This window comes from Fringilla coelebs (assembly GCF_963513975.1).
Source record: "Fringilla coelebs genome assembly, chromosome: 2".
Classification (NCBI taxonomy): domain Eukaryota; kingdom Metazoa; phylum Chordata; class Aves; order Passeriformes; family Fringillidae; genus Fringilla; species Fringilla coelebs.
This window is the reverse complement of record NC_140029.1, coordinates 7,727,797-7,745,729: the sequence shown is the minus strand read 5'-3', so window position 1 is coordinate 7,745,729 and position 17,933 is coordinate 7,727,797. Positions and strand designations below refer to the sequence as shown.

General features: G+C 44.1%; 1 protein-coding gene across 2 annotated transcripts in view; it reads right to left on the bottom strand.

Moving 5' to 3' along the window:
- CASK (calcium/calmodulin dependent serine protein kinase) overlaps positions 1-8,418 on the bottom strand; it is a 188,235-nt gene extending 179,817 nt beyond the window's left edge. For both annotated transcript variants that reach the window (XM_084201210.1, XM_084201211.1), the window contains exon 1: positions 8,148-8,418. In XM_084201210.1, coding sequence (XP_084057336.1) covers positions 8,148-8,206 — 59 coding nt within the window. In that variant the 5' untranslated portion in view covers positions 8,207-8,418. The remainder of the gene's footprint in view (positions 1-8,147) is intronic.
- Positions 8,419-17,933: the final 9,515 nt, after the last annotated feature.

Genomic DNA, 17,933 nt, shown 5'->3' with positions numbered 1-17,933 from the left:
CTCATAGACCCTCTCCCCAGAATGAAAGTGGGAGAAAAAAAGAGGTAGAGGAACATGCCTAAGTTCTGAGATGGTCAGGACAAGCTGAACTTTCTTTAGAAGTAGTTCTTTAGATTTTTCTTTTTTTTTTTTTTTTTTTTTTTTGCTTTTGGTGGTGTTATGTCTACTTCACAGACCCACATAACAAGACACCTAGAAAAAGATTACATGAAGTTCTGAGTATCTTAAAGACTGTACCTGAGAAGCCTCAACTTCTCTACAGTTAAGACTTCCTTCCTTACTCCTAGTGATCTTTGGAACAAAAATTCAACTTGCAAAAGTCAACTGCCTTCCAAACTCTGGTAACTGAATTTATATAAAGTCATAAGTTACCCTAGAATTACGTGTTCCTAGGAAAGGCACACTTTGAAATTCTAAGGGTTTCTTAATCTCAGCTGCAGTAGAACTGACACTTTGATAAGACAAAACTAGTTTTGCAACTTGCCTTAAAGTGCTTCCAAACAACTGAACAGAACACATTTTGAACCACTGTAAATGCCTATACACCCCAGCTTTCACTTCTAAAAAATTTGTTCAGAGGAAAGTTTTGTACAACTTTCTTAGTTCACAATTTCCTAGTTCATAAATTTCCTAGGAAATTTACTCAATAGTAAATGCTAGGAATAACTGCTTATGTCCACATAATCCAGAAAAGAAAACTGAGGTGTTAGGAAAAAATGAAATCAGAGTAGCTGCACCCAGTGACCTCCCATTGGGTAGCCAAAGAAACAGGTGAAGGAGCCAAGTAAAAATCTATTCAACCAAATGCTATTTAGAATCCCTGGTAGAAGGCAAATATTCAGAACTTCTTAAACAGACAATGAACTTTGAAAGTTTGTAAGAACTATGCATCAAATATTAATGTTTTCAGGTGCTGGAAACATGTTCTAACTACTGACTTCTGCAAAAGTTAAGTCAACACAGAAATTGGCAAAATATTGATAACACAAGAATTCTAACAAATCTAAGCCTGGAAGGAAAACACAGCCCCACTCCAACAAAAGAACATATGGACTAACTTGCTGGCTACCCCTTCTTATCCTATTCTAAAAAAAAAGTGATGAAAATAAAAGAGCAAGGCACTTGTCAACCAAGGTACATTCAATTCTGTCCTGTGAGAATACATTAGACAACAATCTTCAGTCCTTTTAGTCTTAAATTTATCCTGTAAAAGGTTTTAGTAATATGTCTGGAAAGAGATACAAACTGAAGTGAAAAAATAAACCCCAATTACAATGTAAAGGTCTTTGATGGTCAAGCTCCAAAAATTATTCAAACTTTATTTCACTGTTTTCATTTCCAAAAAGGACACACAAAGGTAACTGAAATGCCACAGTTTTGCTGTGCACTGCTGTTTCCAACAAGGGCAGCATTCCTTGCACCAACAGACACCTCCCAAGGAACACTGCAACCCATTCTGAATGCAGCGCAAAGTTTATGAAGAGAAGGTACTAACTTGGCACACAAAGCACAGTTCAGTTTACAGCCATGCTGAACTCAAGGCACTCTCTTCCCATGCTTTAGATGCCTTACCAAGGTATCTTCTTACACACTTATCTGATGTAGGCAAAGAAAAATAAAAGTTTCTTGGGACTCTTTTGCTGGGAATAGCTGATACACTATCTCAAGAAGTAAGTTTAATTTTTTTAACAGGTAGGGATGATAGTTCTGGCCACGCTAATAGTCATGCTGCATATTAAAAAAAGTACTCCCTTCATTCATGAGAGCTATTTTTATGAACTCCACAATTCGGCACGAAATACCTACTTATAACAACCACTCATTTCTGGAGTCATCCTTCTTTAGATGACACATTTAATATGACTACAAGTTTCTGAGAAGTGATCTTTGGAAACATCGTACTGAGGTTAATAATGCTTGATTACCTTTCATAGTAGTGACATCTGTATAAAAGATTATAAAAAAGCACAGTGTATCAGAGAGAGGGCTAAGTAGGTGAGTGGCTGTTGACATAAAATGTCTCTCTTCCTTCCCTAATATTTCTTTATCCTGGAGCATTTTATTTTAAGTACTATGTTTGAATTGAAATTCAGAAGATTGAAGCAAGAATCACTTGGGTCTTGAAGCCTGGCCCCCATTTTTCTGAAGCTTCATACTATTTTTATTAAAATATCAAACTCCTAACTTAGCAATTCTTCAAGTCAAGGTCACTTTTTTCATCCCACAACTTCTCACAGACATCTGAACCAGAATCTCAGTAGCGAATTGGTCTAAAATCTTCAAACTTTCAGGCTGAAATTACACAGGACTAGTCTGCTCAGATTTGGTCATTTTCGAGGCTTCCTTCTCTTGGGTATTTAAACAAGTAAACATATTTGCAAAGCCCCTGCACAATCTTACTCAGCTTGTATCTTCCCAGATTAAATTCCTCCAAACTCCCCTCTTAAGCAATACTCAACTTCCCAATCGCTACAGCTGTCTTGTTCACATCATAAGAATCACAGAATCATTTATGTTGGAAAAACACCCCCAAGATACTGACTCCAACCTCTGACCAATCACCACCCTGTCAACTCAACCATGGATGGCACTGAGTGCCACATCCAGTCATCTCATGAACAGCTCCAGGGATGGTGACTCCTCCACCCCCCTGGGCAGCTCATTCCAATGCGCCTAGCAACCTCTTCCATGAAAGAAGTCTTGCTCAAGAAGGAGCTACACAGGAGGGCTGCTCGTTATCAATATTAGAAAAAGCCATACAAATAGAGTAGTAGTTGAAATGTACTCTGCAACCAGGTTTGTTCATTCTATTCTGTATTCAGCTGCTTCTCTTAAGTAGGCAGAGCCTCTTAAGTAGAAATGGGTCACTGCTACAGCTAAAATCCATAGCAGAATAACTTACCTAAGGATATACTCTGGCAATTATACACTACAAATAATCAACCACTATTTTCCTGAAGAAATGCACATTACAACCTCATGCTTAAATCAAATATTTGTAATAATCTGTTACTCTTACTGTTACAGTGACAACAGCCAAGAATGTTTTATTAGCAAAGAGTTTCAAACAGCACTAAAAAACTCAAAAGCTAAACTAGACAAATCAGTTGCCATATCCCAAAGAAGTTCCCTTCCCCCCCTTTACAAACAGTGAGTACATACAACAGTTGTTTCACATTTCCATTTGATTTGTCATTAATTACACCCATCAGTTATTTGCATTGGTTTTACAGGAAATGCAAAATCTCAACAGCGTACTAGAGTAAAACTGGGTTTGAGAGTCAACAGCATTCTAATTCCTGTGAGTGAAAATGGAGGCAATAATAAAAAACAATACCACTGAAACCATCAAAATATCTCTACATAGTTTTGTTACCACAATAATTACAATTATTAAAAGTTTTCAGTATTTCTTGGAAAAGGAATCCATAAGCTCTGTCATCCTTTTCCTTGAACACTCCCAGACTGAGGCATACATCTAAAGCACCTCCAACTCCAGGTAAGAGCTTAGGATAGAATTGCAACCACCATCCCCTGTCTGACTTCACTGGGCTAGAAGCCTTCAAATTTTAATGGAAAAAAAAACCAAAACAAACAAACAAATAAACCCTGTCCCATGACTTTGCATCCTCAGCTCACATCTGTGGTGTTCCAGCTGCGTTGGCAGTCTGGAAGGAGAAGGGAGCAATGCCTGCTGGCTCTTGCCCTTTAACTACTCTTTACTAGATGGAAGAGCCCAAGCAGAGAGATTGATCCCAGCACAGAGCAAGGAGGGATAAAAACAAACTAAAATCCTCACACGTGCAGTGCAGAAGAGGATTAGCCTCAACCAAGTTTGCAGAGAATGTCCTGGAAGCTCTGACAGCATTAGCACTAAACATGATGGTATCCTTGGGTACTGGAAATGCCAACAACTGCACTACTACACACACAGTGATGGCACGTACAGCCCACAAACAGAAGAAAAAAATTACAAAAATGTACAGTTTAAGTGGCTATTAATATCACAGAATGGATCAGGTTGGAATGGACCACCATGGGTCGGTCATTTGGTCCCACCTCTCTGCTCAAGCAGGGTCATCCCACAGCACATGGCACAGGATTGTGTCCAGTGAGGGAGACTCCACGCCTTCTCTGGACAATCAGCTCCAGTGCACAGGAAAGAAATTCTTCCTCATCCTCAGGTGGAACTTCTGGGCATCAATCTCCTGCTGCCTCTTGTCCCATCGCCCCACAGAGCAGAGCCTGGTCCATCCCCTGAGCCTCCCTGCAGACACTGACACACAGGGATGAGGGCTCTCTCTGCCCTCTCTTCTCCAGGCTGGACAGGCCCAGCTCCCTCAGCCTGTCTCACTGAGATGCTCCAGTCCCTCCGTCACCTTTGTCACTGTCCAGTAGATCAGCTCCAGGAGCTCCATGTCTGTCCTGTCCTCAGGAGCCCAGAACTGGACACAGCACCCCAGCTGATCCTCACAGGGCTGAGCAGAGGGGCAGGATCCCCTCCCTCCAGCTGCCAGCCATGCTCTTCCTTAAGCACCTCAGGACTAATGACTTCAATTGTGACCAAAGCCCTTTTAAACACAAATAAATGACTATCATCTTTATCCCATTGTATTTACAACTTAAACACCTGGAGAAATTTTAAGTAAGTCCTACTGTTAGAAAGGTCAGACGATCTTTATGGTTCTCCTCTAATGCTAACATAAACGGATATGGATCTTAAGAGGTACAGAAACGTAAAACCAGATAATTTAAAATAAAGTCCTTGCAGAACAAGGCTCTATCATAAAAACCTCACCTCACGCTTCTAGATTCAACACCTACTGAAGACAGGCATTCTCCCTCTCTGGCATAAAGAAAACTCCAGCTATGTGTATGTGGAGCTTCTATGATAGAACAGTCTGCACCTTGGATGAGTAGCCAAGAAGTTTCAATTTTACACCTACTACGTTTTATAAACTACTCAAAGCATTTTGAATGAAAATTCTAATAAAAAATAAACAAGTACACTCAGCACAACTATCTGTGAGCTGTCAATCAAACACATGGCCTGAGCCACACAGGAACAGCTTAGAGATTTTAGACTGTGTACTTCTCAACCAATACACAGGGAGAATCTCTTCAAAGTCACCTGGAATCAAGTTAGAAAAAAAATGGCACACTTGTATTTTTCATCACTATCACTTATCCTGAGATATGTTAACAAATTTTTGAAGGCTAATAAAGAAATCCCCAATTTATTTCTTTCTGAAGAATGTTTGTGTCAGCCAAGTTGAAGAGATGGTAACCTCAAACACAACATGTCTGGTTAAGTAAAAATACATGACTAATGTATTTAGTGTCATAAATGCCACTTTAAAAAGTTCAATGAGAAATCTGAATTGTTATTCCAATTTGTATTTTCATATAGCTTTCAGCAATGGAAAGGTATACTGGAAATATATGCAAAATAAGATTTCCCCTAACATTTTCTCTAATGAAAACATGAACTAGAATTTCTCTCTATCCCTCCTGGCCTTTCTTTCCACCCACACCCCTTAAAAATGAAAAATGCATGTTTGCAGAACTTAAACACACTAAATGTCACATAATGAACATTTATCATTGTCATTCCCATCAATTCATTCATATACTATTACCCTGTAATTGTTCCTTACCAAAAGCTATTATTGCTGCGTTTACTCAAAGTCAGTCTTATCAGTTTATTGTATTTAGAATTGTTTAAAGCTTATCCTAAAGATCAGAATATGCCTCAACAAATTAGACTGTCTACTGTCAGCCAAGAAAGTATCTCCTGATTTCTCTGGTAAATTGTATGAGAACTTTGACTAAACACTCAGACATTTTACAGGCAAAGACCTCTTTCCCACACCTTTTATGAAAATACCTTTTACTACCCCTAAGGGACAATGGTAACTATCTATTTAGGAAAGATAAATTACACATTTTAGTATTTCATGTGTCCGAAATGCAAATCAGAGCCAGATGTGCTAGCTGCAAGAACTAAATCATTGTCTCAATCAATAACAAATCCCAGGGCCATGCAGACATTTAGTGTATGTTTCAGTGAAAAATGTTTGGTCAGATGCATATGTAGCGATTCAAATCAGATTTACAGCAGCTTTCCTGAAGTTTCTTATGGACAGGCAAGGTGGCACCCAGAATCTGTAAGTTAAATAAAGATGCTGCACCTCTGGTCCTTTGGAATTTACCTGCATAGCATTGCTAAGAAACAGGAATACCACTCATAAATTGTATGTGAAAGTTGTGTATTTATATTTTAAATGTTTTTGTATTTTTAGACGATGGACTTGACATCTGTGCGGAAAAACCTGAGTAATCACAACCAGCTATCAGCCCTTCACACCACCACTGCTGCTATTTTCAGTGATACACCCTGCTTTTGCTACACTGTTCTTGGCATCACCCTGCTGCTGTGATTCAATATTTATCTGTTAGATCTAGTTACATCACAACACTCTCTACACTACCTAAATCTCGTGCGGAACTTCTGCAGCTAACACCTAATCCACCGGTTTAGAGCTTCGAAAATCTCCGGCCACAGAACAAAAAGTCAGTGGAGATGTGCAAACATCTGGCCCCCTGTGAATCGATCATCCATCCTCTGAAAGGGTGTGCGGTCATGCATAAGCACTGCACCTTCCTGCTAATGGCAATCCGGCAGGAATAAATCCGAGTGTGAGCTGCAGTGGTTAGCATAAAACCACATGTGAAAGGAGGGTGCCAAAAATTGTATTCAAAACACCTTTAGCAACAAGAGTTCTGCTTCTACAGAAGCTCCTCAACAGCATCAAGTTAAAGCAATCATATACCATTTATGATGGCAAACAAGGCCCTTGAGCTTAATATTTTTAAAAGTTGTGTTAGGAGCAAGGTGGTAGTGTCTTGTGAAACGACACAACTGAGTGCTGAAACTTCTGCTGACAACAAAGCCACCTGCTATGTCCAAGACCAGCATTTCAGTATAATCTCGAGAAAAGATTAATTCTGGAATATTTTTAGCCCCGGCTTTGAAAGCAGACAGCACTCCATATACACTGAAAAGCATCAGGGTGGAGAGCGGGCAAGAGAATACATGCAGGAAACATTCTTTGTTTATAACCAAAACACACTCAATTATTCTCATAAAATCCATTGTCATGAAGAAGAAAACTCCAGGCACGCTGAACAGTGTCACTACTAAGGCTTGCAGAGCAATCTCAGCTTTGGAATCAGACACACAGAAAATTAGGCAGTCTCAGTATCACTGTATCTTTCCTGTCCTTTCTGCAACACAGACACAACTACAGAAAATACATAAAAGACGATGAAGAAATAAAGAATGGATTTCAAAACTGAGCAGTCACAGAAATATGGGGGCAGGGGAGAATAGAGTTCATGTTTAATTCTTTATCACCATCTGATTTGGGGGAGTCTCTGCATATTCTTGGTGACTCGAATTGTCATTTTCACCCAACAGCGGTAACCCGAAACAGCAGCTGGGGAACGCCAGCCGCTGCCTCAACTCCCAGGTTTCATACAAGCCTCGAGCATCGGTTTAACAGCAGTTGCATAATAAGACTCAAAAGGCCAAGCACTCCTCCTGCCTTGTACATCTCCATTTCCACACGAGCCAGAGTGATGGATCTGGACGAGAACCGAGCATTACCCGAGCGCCACTACCAAGCCAGTTATTATGCAGCAAAGAAGAGGAAAATCCAACACCTGGCGCACAAATATGCAGACACCCAGCGAATAGGTGGATCTACGGAGAGCTATTTTCCCTCTCCCTTCCCCAAGAGGCAATCCTTGATGGGTGTGCCAGGAATGGGATATCGGGGGGGAGGAGAAGAAAAGGGGTGGGAAGTGGTTGCCGCTTGCTGCAGCCAGGCTGCGATGGCGAGGCGAGGTGGTTAATCATGGTGGCTGAGGAAACATGGGGTCACTTCTCCCCCTTCCGCCTCCCGTGTGACGAGGACGGTGGGCACCGGCCACGGGGGGGGACCCGGACCCCACACGGACCCGCCGGCGGCGACTCAGGTGGGTCCCGGGCGGAGCATCCCGGTGCCCGCTGCGGGCGGGGGGCGCGGGGCAGCGCTCCCCCCGCCCAGCCCTGCCCTGCCCTGCCCGCTCCCCGCCGCACTCACTTGCCGATCACCTCGCAGAGCTCGTACACGTCCTCGAACAGCACGTCGTCGTCGGCCATGGTCCGGGCGGGGGGGCTCAGCCCGAGAGGCGGCGGCCCCGGGGACGCCCGGCTCCCCCGCCGCTCAGCGCCCACCGCCACCACGGTAAATCCCGGCCGCTCCCAGCGCCGCCCGCCCGCCCGGGGCTCCCGCGGCCGCGCCGGGACTCCCCGCTCCTGCCGCTCCTCCTCCGCCTCCTGCCGCGGCCGCCGCCGCTCCCCGCGCGTGTCGCACCCCCCGCGCCCCCGCCTCCCACCCCCCTCCCGCCCCCTCCCTCCCGCGCTCAGCCGCGGCTCCCGGCGGGCGGCTCCGGCTCAGCGGGGCGGCGCGGGAGCCATGGAGGGGATCGGGGCGGGCGGCAGCGCCGGGTCACTCCCTCGCCGGGCGGGAGCGGGGCGCGCGTTCCCGGGCGGGCGGGAGCGCCGGGAGGGAGAATAATAGTGGGAGGGGGAAAGGCGGGGGGAGCCTAGGCGCGGGCGCTGATTCCGCTCCCGGGCGTGAAGAGGAGGCGGCGGCGGAGAGGCGGCGGTCGCGACAGGCGGTCGCGATAGGCGCTCGCAGTACCGAAGGGCGGGCGGGCGGGCACGCGCGCGTGCTCCCGGTGCCGCCGCCGCCGTCACGCAAACCCGTCACGGGGGCGGGCGCCGCCGGGGGCGCGCGCGCACGCGCACGAAGAGCCACGCCCCCAACCGCCCGCTCGAGGGGTCCAGGAAGGCGCGGGGGGGGGGGGCGGGGGCTCGCGCAGGCGCGGTGACGTCATGGCGCGAGGAGGGGGGTGTGACGTCATGGCGCGGGGAGGGGGTCGGGGCGCGGGTGCGCTCGCTCTTATCGCGCCGGCGGCCCTTATCGCCACTATCGCCCGTATCGCCCCCATCGCCCCCGCGGCGGGCACGAGGGGGCTCCCGCCGCGCGCCCTCCTTCGCGCGAACCGGGCTGTGGCAATAAAGAACCTCTGCGCGAACCGGGCTCGTCCAGCTTTGTGCAGCGCTTTAATTTTCATTCTGTTCATTCCAGCGGGATGTGAGTATTTTCTGCAGCACGATCTGAAGCGCCTTTGTTGCTGGGAAAGCCGCTCTTTATCCCTGAAAGCAGCGAATTCGCCTTTTGGGAGTGCGGCTTCGGCCGCCGCTCCAGCTGTGCGCGTCACCGCTGGCTGGCGTTCGTGCAAGAGGCCCTAAAAACAACGTGCGGGACCCCGGTGAGCCTTAAAACACCTGAGTGCTTCCCCCATTCATCCTTACACCGTCTGTAACATGTTGCACGTGTGTGCCTCTCCAAGTTTTTGAAAACTTGGCTGGTTTGTGGAAGAAAGCAAAGCTCTCTTGAAGGGATTAGTCAGGAGCCCTTGCAGTTTATAAAAAGTGTTTCTGTTAAGGTACATTAGCACACGTGCGACTTCCTAAAGCTCCTTAACATAGGTAAATGGTGGAATTATTCCCCAGACAGAGAAAAAAACTGTCAGAGCAGAATTGCTTGATGAAATGGTCTAAAGGTTGGCTTTGAAAGATAAAGCTGACAGCACTTTACCTTGTTCCTGTCTCCAGACAACTTTAAAAAGGAAAAAAAAAATCAAGAAAAAATAGTGAAAATAATTACATCTAATTAATTATGTCCAATAATTACATCGCTGCACAGTGCTGTCTTACAGGGTGAGAGACATTCCTGTGGGGCTGCACTCCATCCCATACAAACCTTTTAAAAATATTTAAACCACCATCTGCTCTTTGGACTACAAACAGAAAGCTGATATATTTAAACTGTTCTCTAAATTTCACACAGCTAAACGTGGGCACCCATTTTTTTTTCCTCTTGGAGGCCCACAAGGCTGAGTCCCACACAGGTCACTCAGTAAGAATTTTTAGAATATGGGTGAGTGTTCACTTGAGCTGAAATTGTCTGCAGAGCCATCATGGGAAACATAAAGAACAATAAAAAAGTGCACAAGGGAGAAAACTGCTGGTGATGGATCTCCTCCTGAGCTGGGGCAGATGCTTTGGCTGCTCCAGCAGCATCGCCTGAGGTGTTGCCTTCCTCTGGATGCCAAGTTTGTGTGTCACACCAGGCCACATTGCCCAGTTTTTGACAGTTTAAACTGAATAAAAGTTTACCTGGCATAATATATGGGGGCCTTTGTGCCAGAATATTGGAATAGAGCAAACCCTTTAAGAACTTCAGAGGACCCTTGGGTTGGTTTTGGGAATAGGCAGCACATAAATGTGGCTTTCTGCTAAAGGACAAGATCCTGGGGCCCGGGTTGGGTGTTGGTTGTGGGGAGGAAGTTCCTGCAAAGGAAGCTGGGAGACATGGAACAAAAATGGGCTTTTGCTGAGGAGAGGTGATCCATTCCCAGCCATCCAGGGAATGCCAGTAGGCATCTGGCTTACTTAAGGAACAAAGGTTGTGACTGCTTTTTTTAATCTGATGGACCGAGCTTACTAATTTTTTGGGGGTTTGCATTTATTTTTTGGTTGGTCTTTTATTTTTTCCCCATCCTTGAGCAAAGAATGTGCTTTTCAGAGCAGCCTAGCATTCACTAGGCTCACAAGAAGCAAGGTGGATCCATCAAAACTGTGAGTTGTCCAGCTCAGTGCAGGAAGAGGGTGAACACGGGTGCTGCCTCCTGTTTGAGTTGCATGAGAAAAATCTGTCTGAAGCAGGATTTGTGTGTAGATCTGGATCATAAAAAGTTGCAGAGTGAGCCAGCAAACACAGCAAGGATACCACTGCATCAGCAGTTACTGGAACAATTGAGAACTGTGCTGTAACTCTCTTTCACATTGAATGGGCTCAGAATAATATGAGCATTAGTCTGCCAGCAGCCAGGACCCAGTAGCACGATAATCCAAGCGAAGCATTTACAGGTGTGTTTGTGATCAGACATTCCAGCCACAAGTTCAAAAGTAGCCATTCCCTTTTGTAAGCAAGCATTCTTGATTTTCACCCATGTATCCAGTGTGGATACTTATAGATTCTGGGATTAAATGAATAATTCTGAAATATGTACGTCTAACATCTCATCAAGAAGTGTGTAACCATAATGTTTGACGTAGGAGCAGAAGCTACTTTGCACTTGAGACCTGAAATTATTTACTGGCAAGGTAATGGTCTGCAAACAGATCAGTTATTACAGAGCTGGGAGAGGGACTTTTTGATCAGGAAAGAGCAAGAGAAGGACATTGAATGTTCACAGTAGGGAATGCCCTACAGCCCCTGGTAGCCTTCCCCAAAGCACTGCAGGTGTTTGAGCTGCCTGTCTGCCAGATTCTGGGCAGGCTGGTTAAGGTTGTGTATGTTTAGGTTAACCACTATTGCATTCAAAATATGCTAAGGAGTAGCTGAGTGTGGGCTTGGGCACTAGAAAACTTATTTCTAAAAATTTTGTGGGGTTTTCAAATTTTATTTGCCTTGGGTCTTCTCAGGGTTTCCACATAGAGTCTGCGCAGCGTGAGCCACAGGGCAGATAAGTTGTTCAAAAGTTGGTTTTGGAACAGTTACCCAAAGAACCTTTATGGTATTTTCACTTAAAAGTTTGATGGAAAAAGTAGATGATCATGAAGAACAAGAAATTTCAGCGGTTTGACAGCGTTCTGTTATTCCACAGATGTAGGAAGCACCAAATCCTGTTCCTCAGATTCCAATTATAACAGGAATTCCAGTTATAACAGGGTGCTTTGATCTGTAACCCAGGTATTAGTTCCCTCCCTCTTACAAACTTTGAGAACAACACTGAAGATGAGTATGAGCTGATGTAATTTGTAAGAGAGAATATTGCAGGCCTACCAGGTTTCTGACATACTGCCATATTGTTTAGGTGTGCAAGTTTTATGAGCTGAAAACAGTTCATACTTTGGGCAGTAGAAATGTGTTTTGGTTGAAAAGAGAAAGTGTTTTGATCACAGGCACAGACATTTTCAGTCCTTGTAAAAGCTGTTCGTGAAAAGAACCCTCAAAAGCCATCAGCTGACCTGGAGTAGGTCTGGATGACTTCTTACAAAAGTCTGTAATTAAATCAGCTCAGAATCTGCCATGTGGCAGGGTAGGCTGCAGCTGCAGAGCTCAGGTGTAGCACACAAGTTGTGCCACACTGCAATTAAGGAGGCCAGGTTTCCCACGAATGCTTGTCTTAACAGGTGAGTGATGTTTGTCTGGGAAGATAATCTCCAGCTGCATTTTTTCCCCGCTAGTGGAGTTGTTTTTAAGTTCCTTCACAGTGTCAGTTCTGCATGGCTCAATGAGAAGGGGACTCTCAGTGCCACCTTTCCTCATGGAAGCCACCACCAGATCTCTTCTGCAGCCGCTTCTCTTCCAAAAGCGGTTGGAGCTTATCTCAGGCATCTGTACCTTGCCCCCGACTGATTCTGTTGGAATTGACCGCCAGGTTCAAAAGTTCCTGGGAAAGTTCGGTGTAGTGTGAGCATGGCAAAACCTCCTTTCCTTGGGCAGCAGGCTGAGAGGTGCCTCTTTGGAATGAGGAATTTGATTTCGCTGCCCTTGAGACGTGGTGACCGCATCCCCTTCCTCTGGCACGGCTCACGCTGACCCAGGGCCAGTAACCAGACAGGTCTTGGTCACTTTCCTCACCTGCAATTAGATTTTACTCAGAATTAAACAGAAATTATGGTAACACTACTGGAGATAGGCATTAAACTAAACCAAAGGTAGCCCAATCTGATACTGTCAGAAGTATCACAAGTCACCTTTCAAAATCAACTTCCAAAGGTGAAACAGTTCCAGGTAAGAACAGCTGACAACATCAAAAGAGAGAGGAACACTTTAAAATTACACAAACCCTTATTTAATTGAATTTCTTTAGCTATTCCTTGCCATTCTGCTGATTTTCCCCTTCCTTGTGTACCATGTAGCTGTGCCTTGATTGCATTACTGGAGGTGTTTATTTATTTCTCCCCAGCTGCAGCTTTTCCTCATTGATGAGTATGGATTAAATTATGAGAACTGTAGAGGAAATCTCTCCAGGATGCTTTTATTGAAACTTTCTTAAAGTAAAAATTTCTTAGAGGGGTTAAAACCAGGTAATAAAACCAACTGAAAATTCCAGTTATCTTTTCATCATTTGCAACCATATGCTGCAGTCATGCACCTATATAAAGAAAAATAATTAAAAATCACATTTTAAAGGCAATATCAAAATGCTAAGTACTAGCACAAAAAAAAAATGAAAAGTAGTTACCTTTTTGTTTTCCTTTCATGTCTTTCTTTCCTTCTTTCTTGCATTTCTCACTCTTCTGTGTTTTGTACAAGATTATTAAGCTCATTTGACTAGACAGGTGCCACCCTAATAGAAACTCCAGAAGGGCCCCACAAAGCAGAGCAAATGAGGAGCTTTGATGTAGATAAATGGCAGGGAATACTTCATTGAGAGGAAATCCTGAGCTACACCATCCCTGCTGGGTGCTGGGCTTGGAACTGGTGCTTGCAGCTCTGGGAAGATCCCTCAGACTCAGCCAGGTAGTTTTCTGAAACCACTGCTGCAGGGTGCACTGACAGTGACCAAAAAAAAGTATTGGGTGTGTCAGGAGAGGCATGAAAACAAGGCAGAAAGTGTCATTTTGCCTCCACATAAAACTCTGGTGCACCCACACCTGGAGGGCTGGGACTTTTTGGGCCTTCCCATCTCCAGGAAGATGGCAAAGGAGTTTGCAAGGGAACAGAGGGAGAACGGCAAGAAAACCAACCCAGGGATGAGCCAGCTGCCTTGCAAGGAGAGGGAAAAAGGGTGGGATTTGTCAATTTGCAGAGAAGACACCTGAGGTAAGGTATAACTGAGGTTTACAAAAGCATGAAGGTGAAAACAGAGTTGTTGTTCAAACCCTGCACTACTGATCCATAAAGCAAGCAGGAAGGTAATTTAAGATAGATCCTACTTTCACAAAAAATATTGTACACACACACACTGGATAGCAAACTTTTTGAGAACTTGCTGCCACGGGAAGCTGTGGACACCAATAATACCAGGAGGTTCAAAAAGGAATGAAAGCATTTCAGGAATGACACTTCATTAAAAGAAAACCCCTGGATGGAATAGGCAGGGGTGGGCTGTGGGGCAGGCCTGGTACAACAACAGTAGGTGCTGGGAAAAGGAAGGGTTGCAGGCTGTGACCAGGCTTTCATGCACTTTCAAAGCTATCTCCTACTGCCACTGCTCTGTTTCTATTTTTGAAGGTGTAAATTCAGTTTTCACTACAAATTATACAGTCAACTTCTTTACATTCAGGTGAGTCCCCAGAGTCATCACACCTGGAATTCAAATAATCTCCTTACCCAGGAAGGCCACTGAGACTGATCTCAGTCTTCCCTCTCAGGTAAGGAGAGTTAGGTGAACCCATTAGGGCATTTCTTGTGTTCTCAGCCCCTCATAGTTTTATTCTGTGTTTCATTTTTCATTCCAAACTTTGTCCTCTATTTTGTCCCCATTCTGCCACCAATTTATTTTCCAAACCCTATTTATGAGGTTTAAAATACCTAATTTTTCTTACTGCATTTCCCAGATCACTATTAATGTGCAGTAATGCAATACAAAAGCTGACAAGGTTTACAGTTGAAGTCTTCTAAGACACAGCTATGGCTTTACCACTTATCCTATAGCCTCAGGGTAAGCTAAGCTTGCCACATTTTATAACTTTAGAAGAAAATACTAATTCTGTAAGTAGTTGTTTACTAAGTATTTCATCTTGCTCTTTGTCATCCAGCTTTTTTCTTTTTCTCCTGGTGTTCTCAGCCTCCTTTTTTTTTTTTTTTTTTTTTTCAGATGGGGAATATCTTCCCAGAAGAGTGAGCACCCTCTGCCTGACCATTTAGTTACTTCCCACTTCCTTCTCCCTCTTATGCTTTCCCTTTCTAGAGTATTATGCTGGGACTGCATGATTATTCACACCCAAACTTAAAGGCTATTTTGTACTTCATGAGTAAAACCACCTGCAATGGAAAGAATTGGTATTGGCTTCCTGATTCAGATTGGCCAAGTTACAACTGAGAAAATTATTGTAAACTTTTTACCTGCAGGAATCCAAACCGTAGATGGTTTGCAACAGATCTTTGAAATTTAGTAAGAGAAAAACTCCTGGTAAGGTTTTCCAGGAGTTCTTTTCATGTCTGTCAAAGGGAAAAATGGGTTGAAAAATGTCCTTTTTTCCTCTGGCTTATGTTGGCTGCAGGACTGTGACAGCCATCCAAGGGGACTGGCCATGGGCATCCTCATCCCTGGCAGTGTCCACAGCATTCACTGTGCTGGGAGCCTGACACTCTGGCTGCAGCTGAAAAGCTGTTGTGAAACTGAAGTTTGGAGAAGCAGAGAGAGAAAAAGACTGCCACACTTTAGAACAGCTCTCTCTAGACCCAGTGCACAGCCTCTCTCTGGCCAATTCCTTTATTGGCTCTGCCTTATTTTGAAGAAATTCCAGCCATTCTCCCTTGATGATCACCTGTGCACTGCACAGAGTCCAAATCTCAGCGGACACTTCTGTGAGTAGCTTGGGGCCTTTTCATTTGGAAGGAAAAAATGCTTCCACAAAGGCAATTTTTTCTCCTTGGGAAAAGGCACTTGTGTGCTAAGTAGGAGCCTATTTTTGTGATTGCTGCCCTATTTGCTCTCACTATTGGAACACCAGTGGAGAATATAACAGAAGGTGGGAAGAAGTGGGAGAAGGATCTTGATTTAAGGACAGGAGAGAGACACATAGGTGAGCAAATTGTTATTTATGCTGTAGTAAAGTGTGGTCCTCAGTGATGCTTTGCCTGGTGTTTTTACATCAGGCCAATATGCTCAGCTTTAGGCTTCTCTTGGCCATCAGTGCTCATCTGGAGACAAGACTTGCCCTCAATTTTCTTTCAGCTCCAGGTGTACAGCATCATCAAACACATCTCTCTGCTCCTTCACTAATGTAAAATATGTTATCATAGAAGCAGAGAAAAACCAAGGATCATGGAAATATGTAAACACTTTCTAAAGAGCTGCAAATACCTGTTCTAACCTCATATTATGCATGATGACTCCTAATCAGAAGCTCTGTCTGATGCTGGTGGTGTCCTTAGCACAAGGAATAAAAAAGAATCTAGCAGAACTAAGTTCTCAGGATTATATTTTTACAGTAACTTAAGAAGGACAAACCTCTAAGAATAATTAATTTTTCTGTGAGGAAAATAGCCAGAAGTAACACATATTGCTGACAGTCCACCCAAACCTCTGTCCTGTCAGACGCACAGGGACAGAGAAACATCTCTGAGGCCAGCCCAGAGCAGAAATGCACACAGAAGAATGGTGTCCTTCCCATGCTGTCACCCTCAGATCCCTCAGTCTCCCTTGCTGTTTGTGTTCTCTCTGAGGCTTTTCCAGTGTCCATTTTGTGCTCCACACCCACAGGCTTTGGCTGTGCCTATGCTCAGTCATTACAGGTGTCAGTGAAGGGCACCTCTTGGACTGGAAGCTTGAGTTCAGTCATAATAATTGATTATTTCAAACAAGGGCTGGACAAGAGCAAGTGTTTCCTCCTTTCAGAAGACAGGAGATGCTGTCTAAAAATCTTCTAAGTACTTATTTGCAGTAATTGTCAGATCAGTGGGTAAGTACTATCATAAGTGGAAAAGCTGTGACTCATAGTACTAAGAGGTTTACATGGGGTTGTGTTGTCCTTCCTTTGGTGCCTTTGGTTGAAAGTATGAAGCTAATCAGAGAGCAGATGTGGCCCAGAGTAGCTGTACCTGTCCAGAATCACGTCAGCTCAAGGATGTGAAGGGCACAAAGACCAGGAATGAATTATGGACAGGGAAAAGCACTTGGTTTGCCTCTGCTAGGCACATACAGCCAGCGGCCAGCTGGTGAGGTAAACCAAGATTTTGACAAGCAGTGGTCAATTCTGGTTTTCTCATCCTGTAGGTTTCTAACAAAGAATCATATAAAAATCATCTCATTAAGTTTAGGCCTCAATGATCTCCATCTCAGCTAATTGTCTGGATTTCCTTTACAGACAGTCAGCAACAGATAGAGACATTTCTAAGGCATAATCACTCTGGATATGCTGGGGAGGCAGTAAGGAGCTCCATCAAGTTTCCTTTATAAAAAAATAGAGATTTTTTCCTTTGATCTTTCAAAGGGGGATGCTTTAAACTCTTCTGTTAATATAGTAATAAATGCCCTAAAAGAAAAGGAGAAGATTACTAGCTTTTAAAAAAATGGGAAAGGTATTTTTTTCCTTGTCTGGCTTTCACAGAAAGGAAAAAATGTCTCCTAAATATTTCTGTGTTCTGGAACCAGCAGGCACCACGGAGTTTGATAGGGATCTGTCTGACTTGGAGTGTGAGCTCCTAACAAGAGCAGTGCAATTTGTAGCTTGTATTTAACAACTGGTTCAAGCCAGAACCTCTTAAAGACAAGGTTCTCAGCAACTTCCCTCTGCATCCTGAAATTAAACATTAACATAATAAGGAAGTTCAGTTCCTAACTTAATCTAACTTAATGAACAAGCACATGTTCAATTAGTCTGAGGTGCTCTGCGCTGATTCATGGAGTTGGAAATATCTCCCAGAGTATCAATACTCCTGCTGTCAGATGGCAGCAGGTCTGTTAGCTCCACTTGTGCCACATCCTGAAACAAATTCATCTCAACCTGGGGTATTTTCTGGGGTCCCTGCCATTGGAAGGAAAGATGAATCTGACTCCATGTTCTTAGGAGGTTAATTTGATATGATATTATTATATTATGAAGAATGCTATACTAAAACTATACTAAGGAA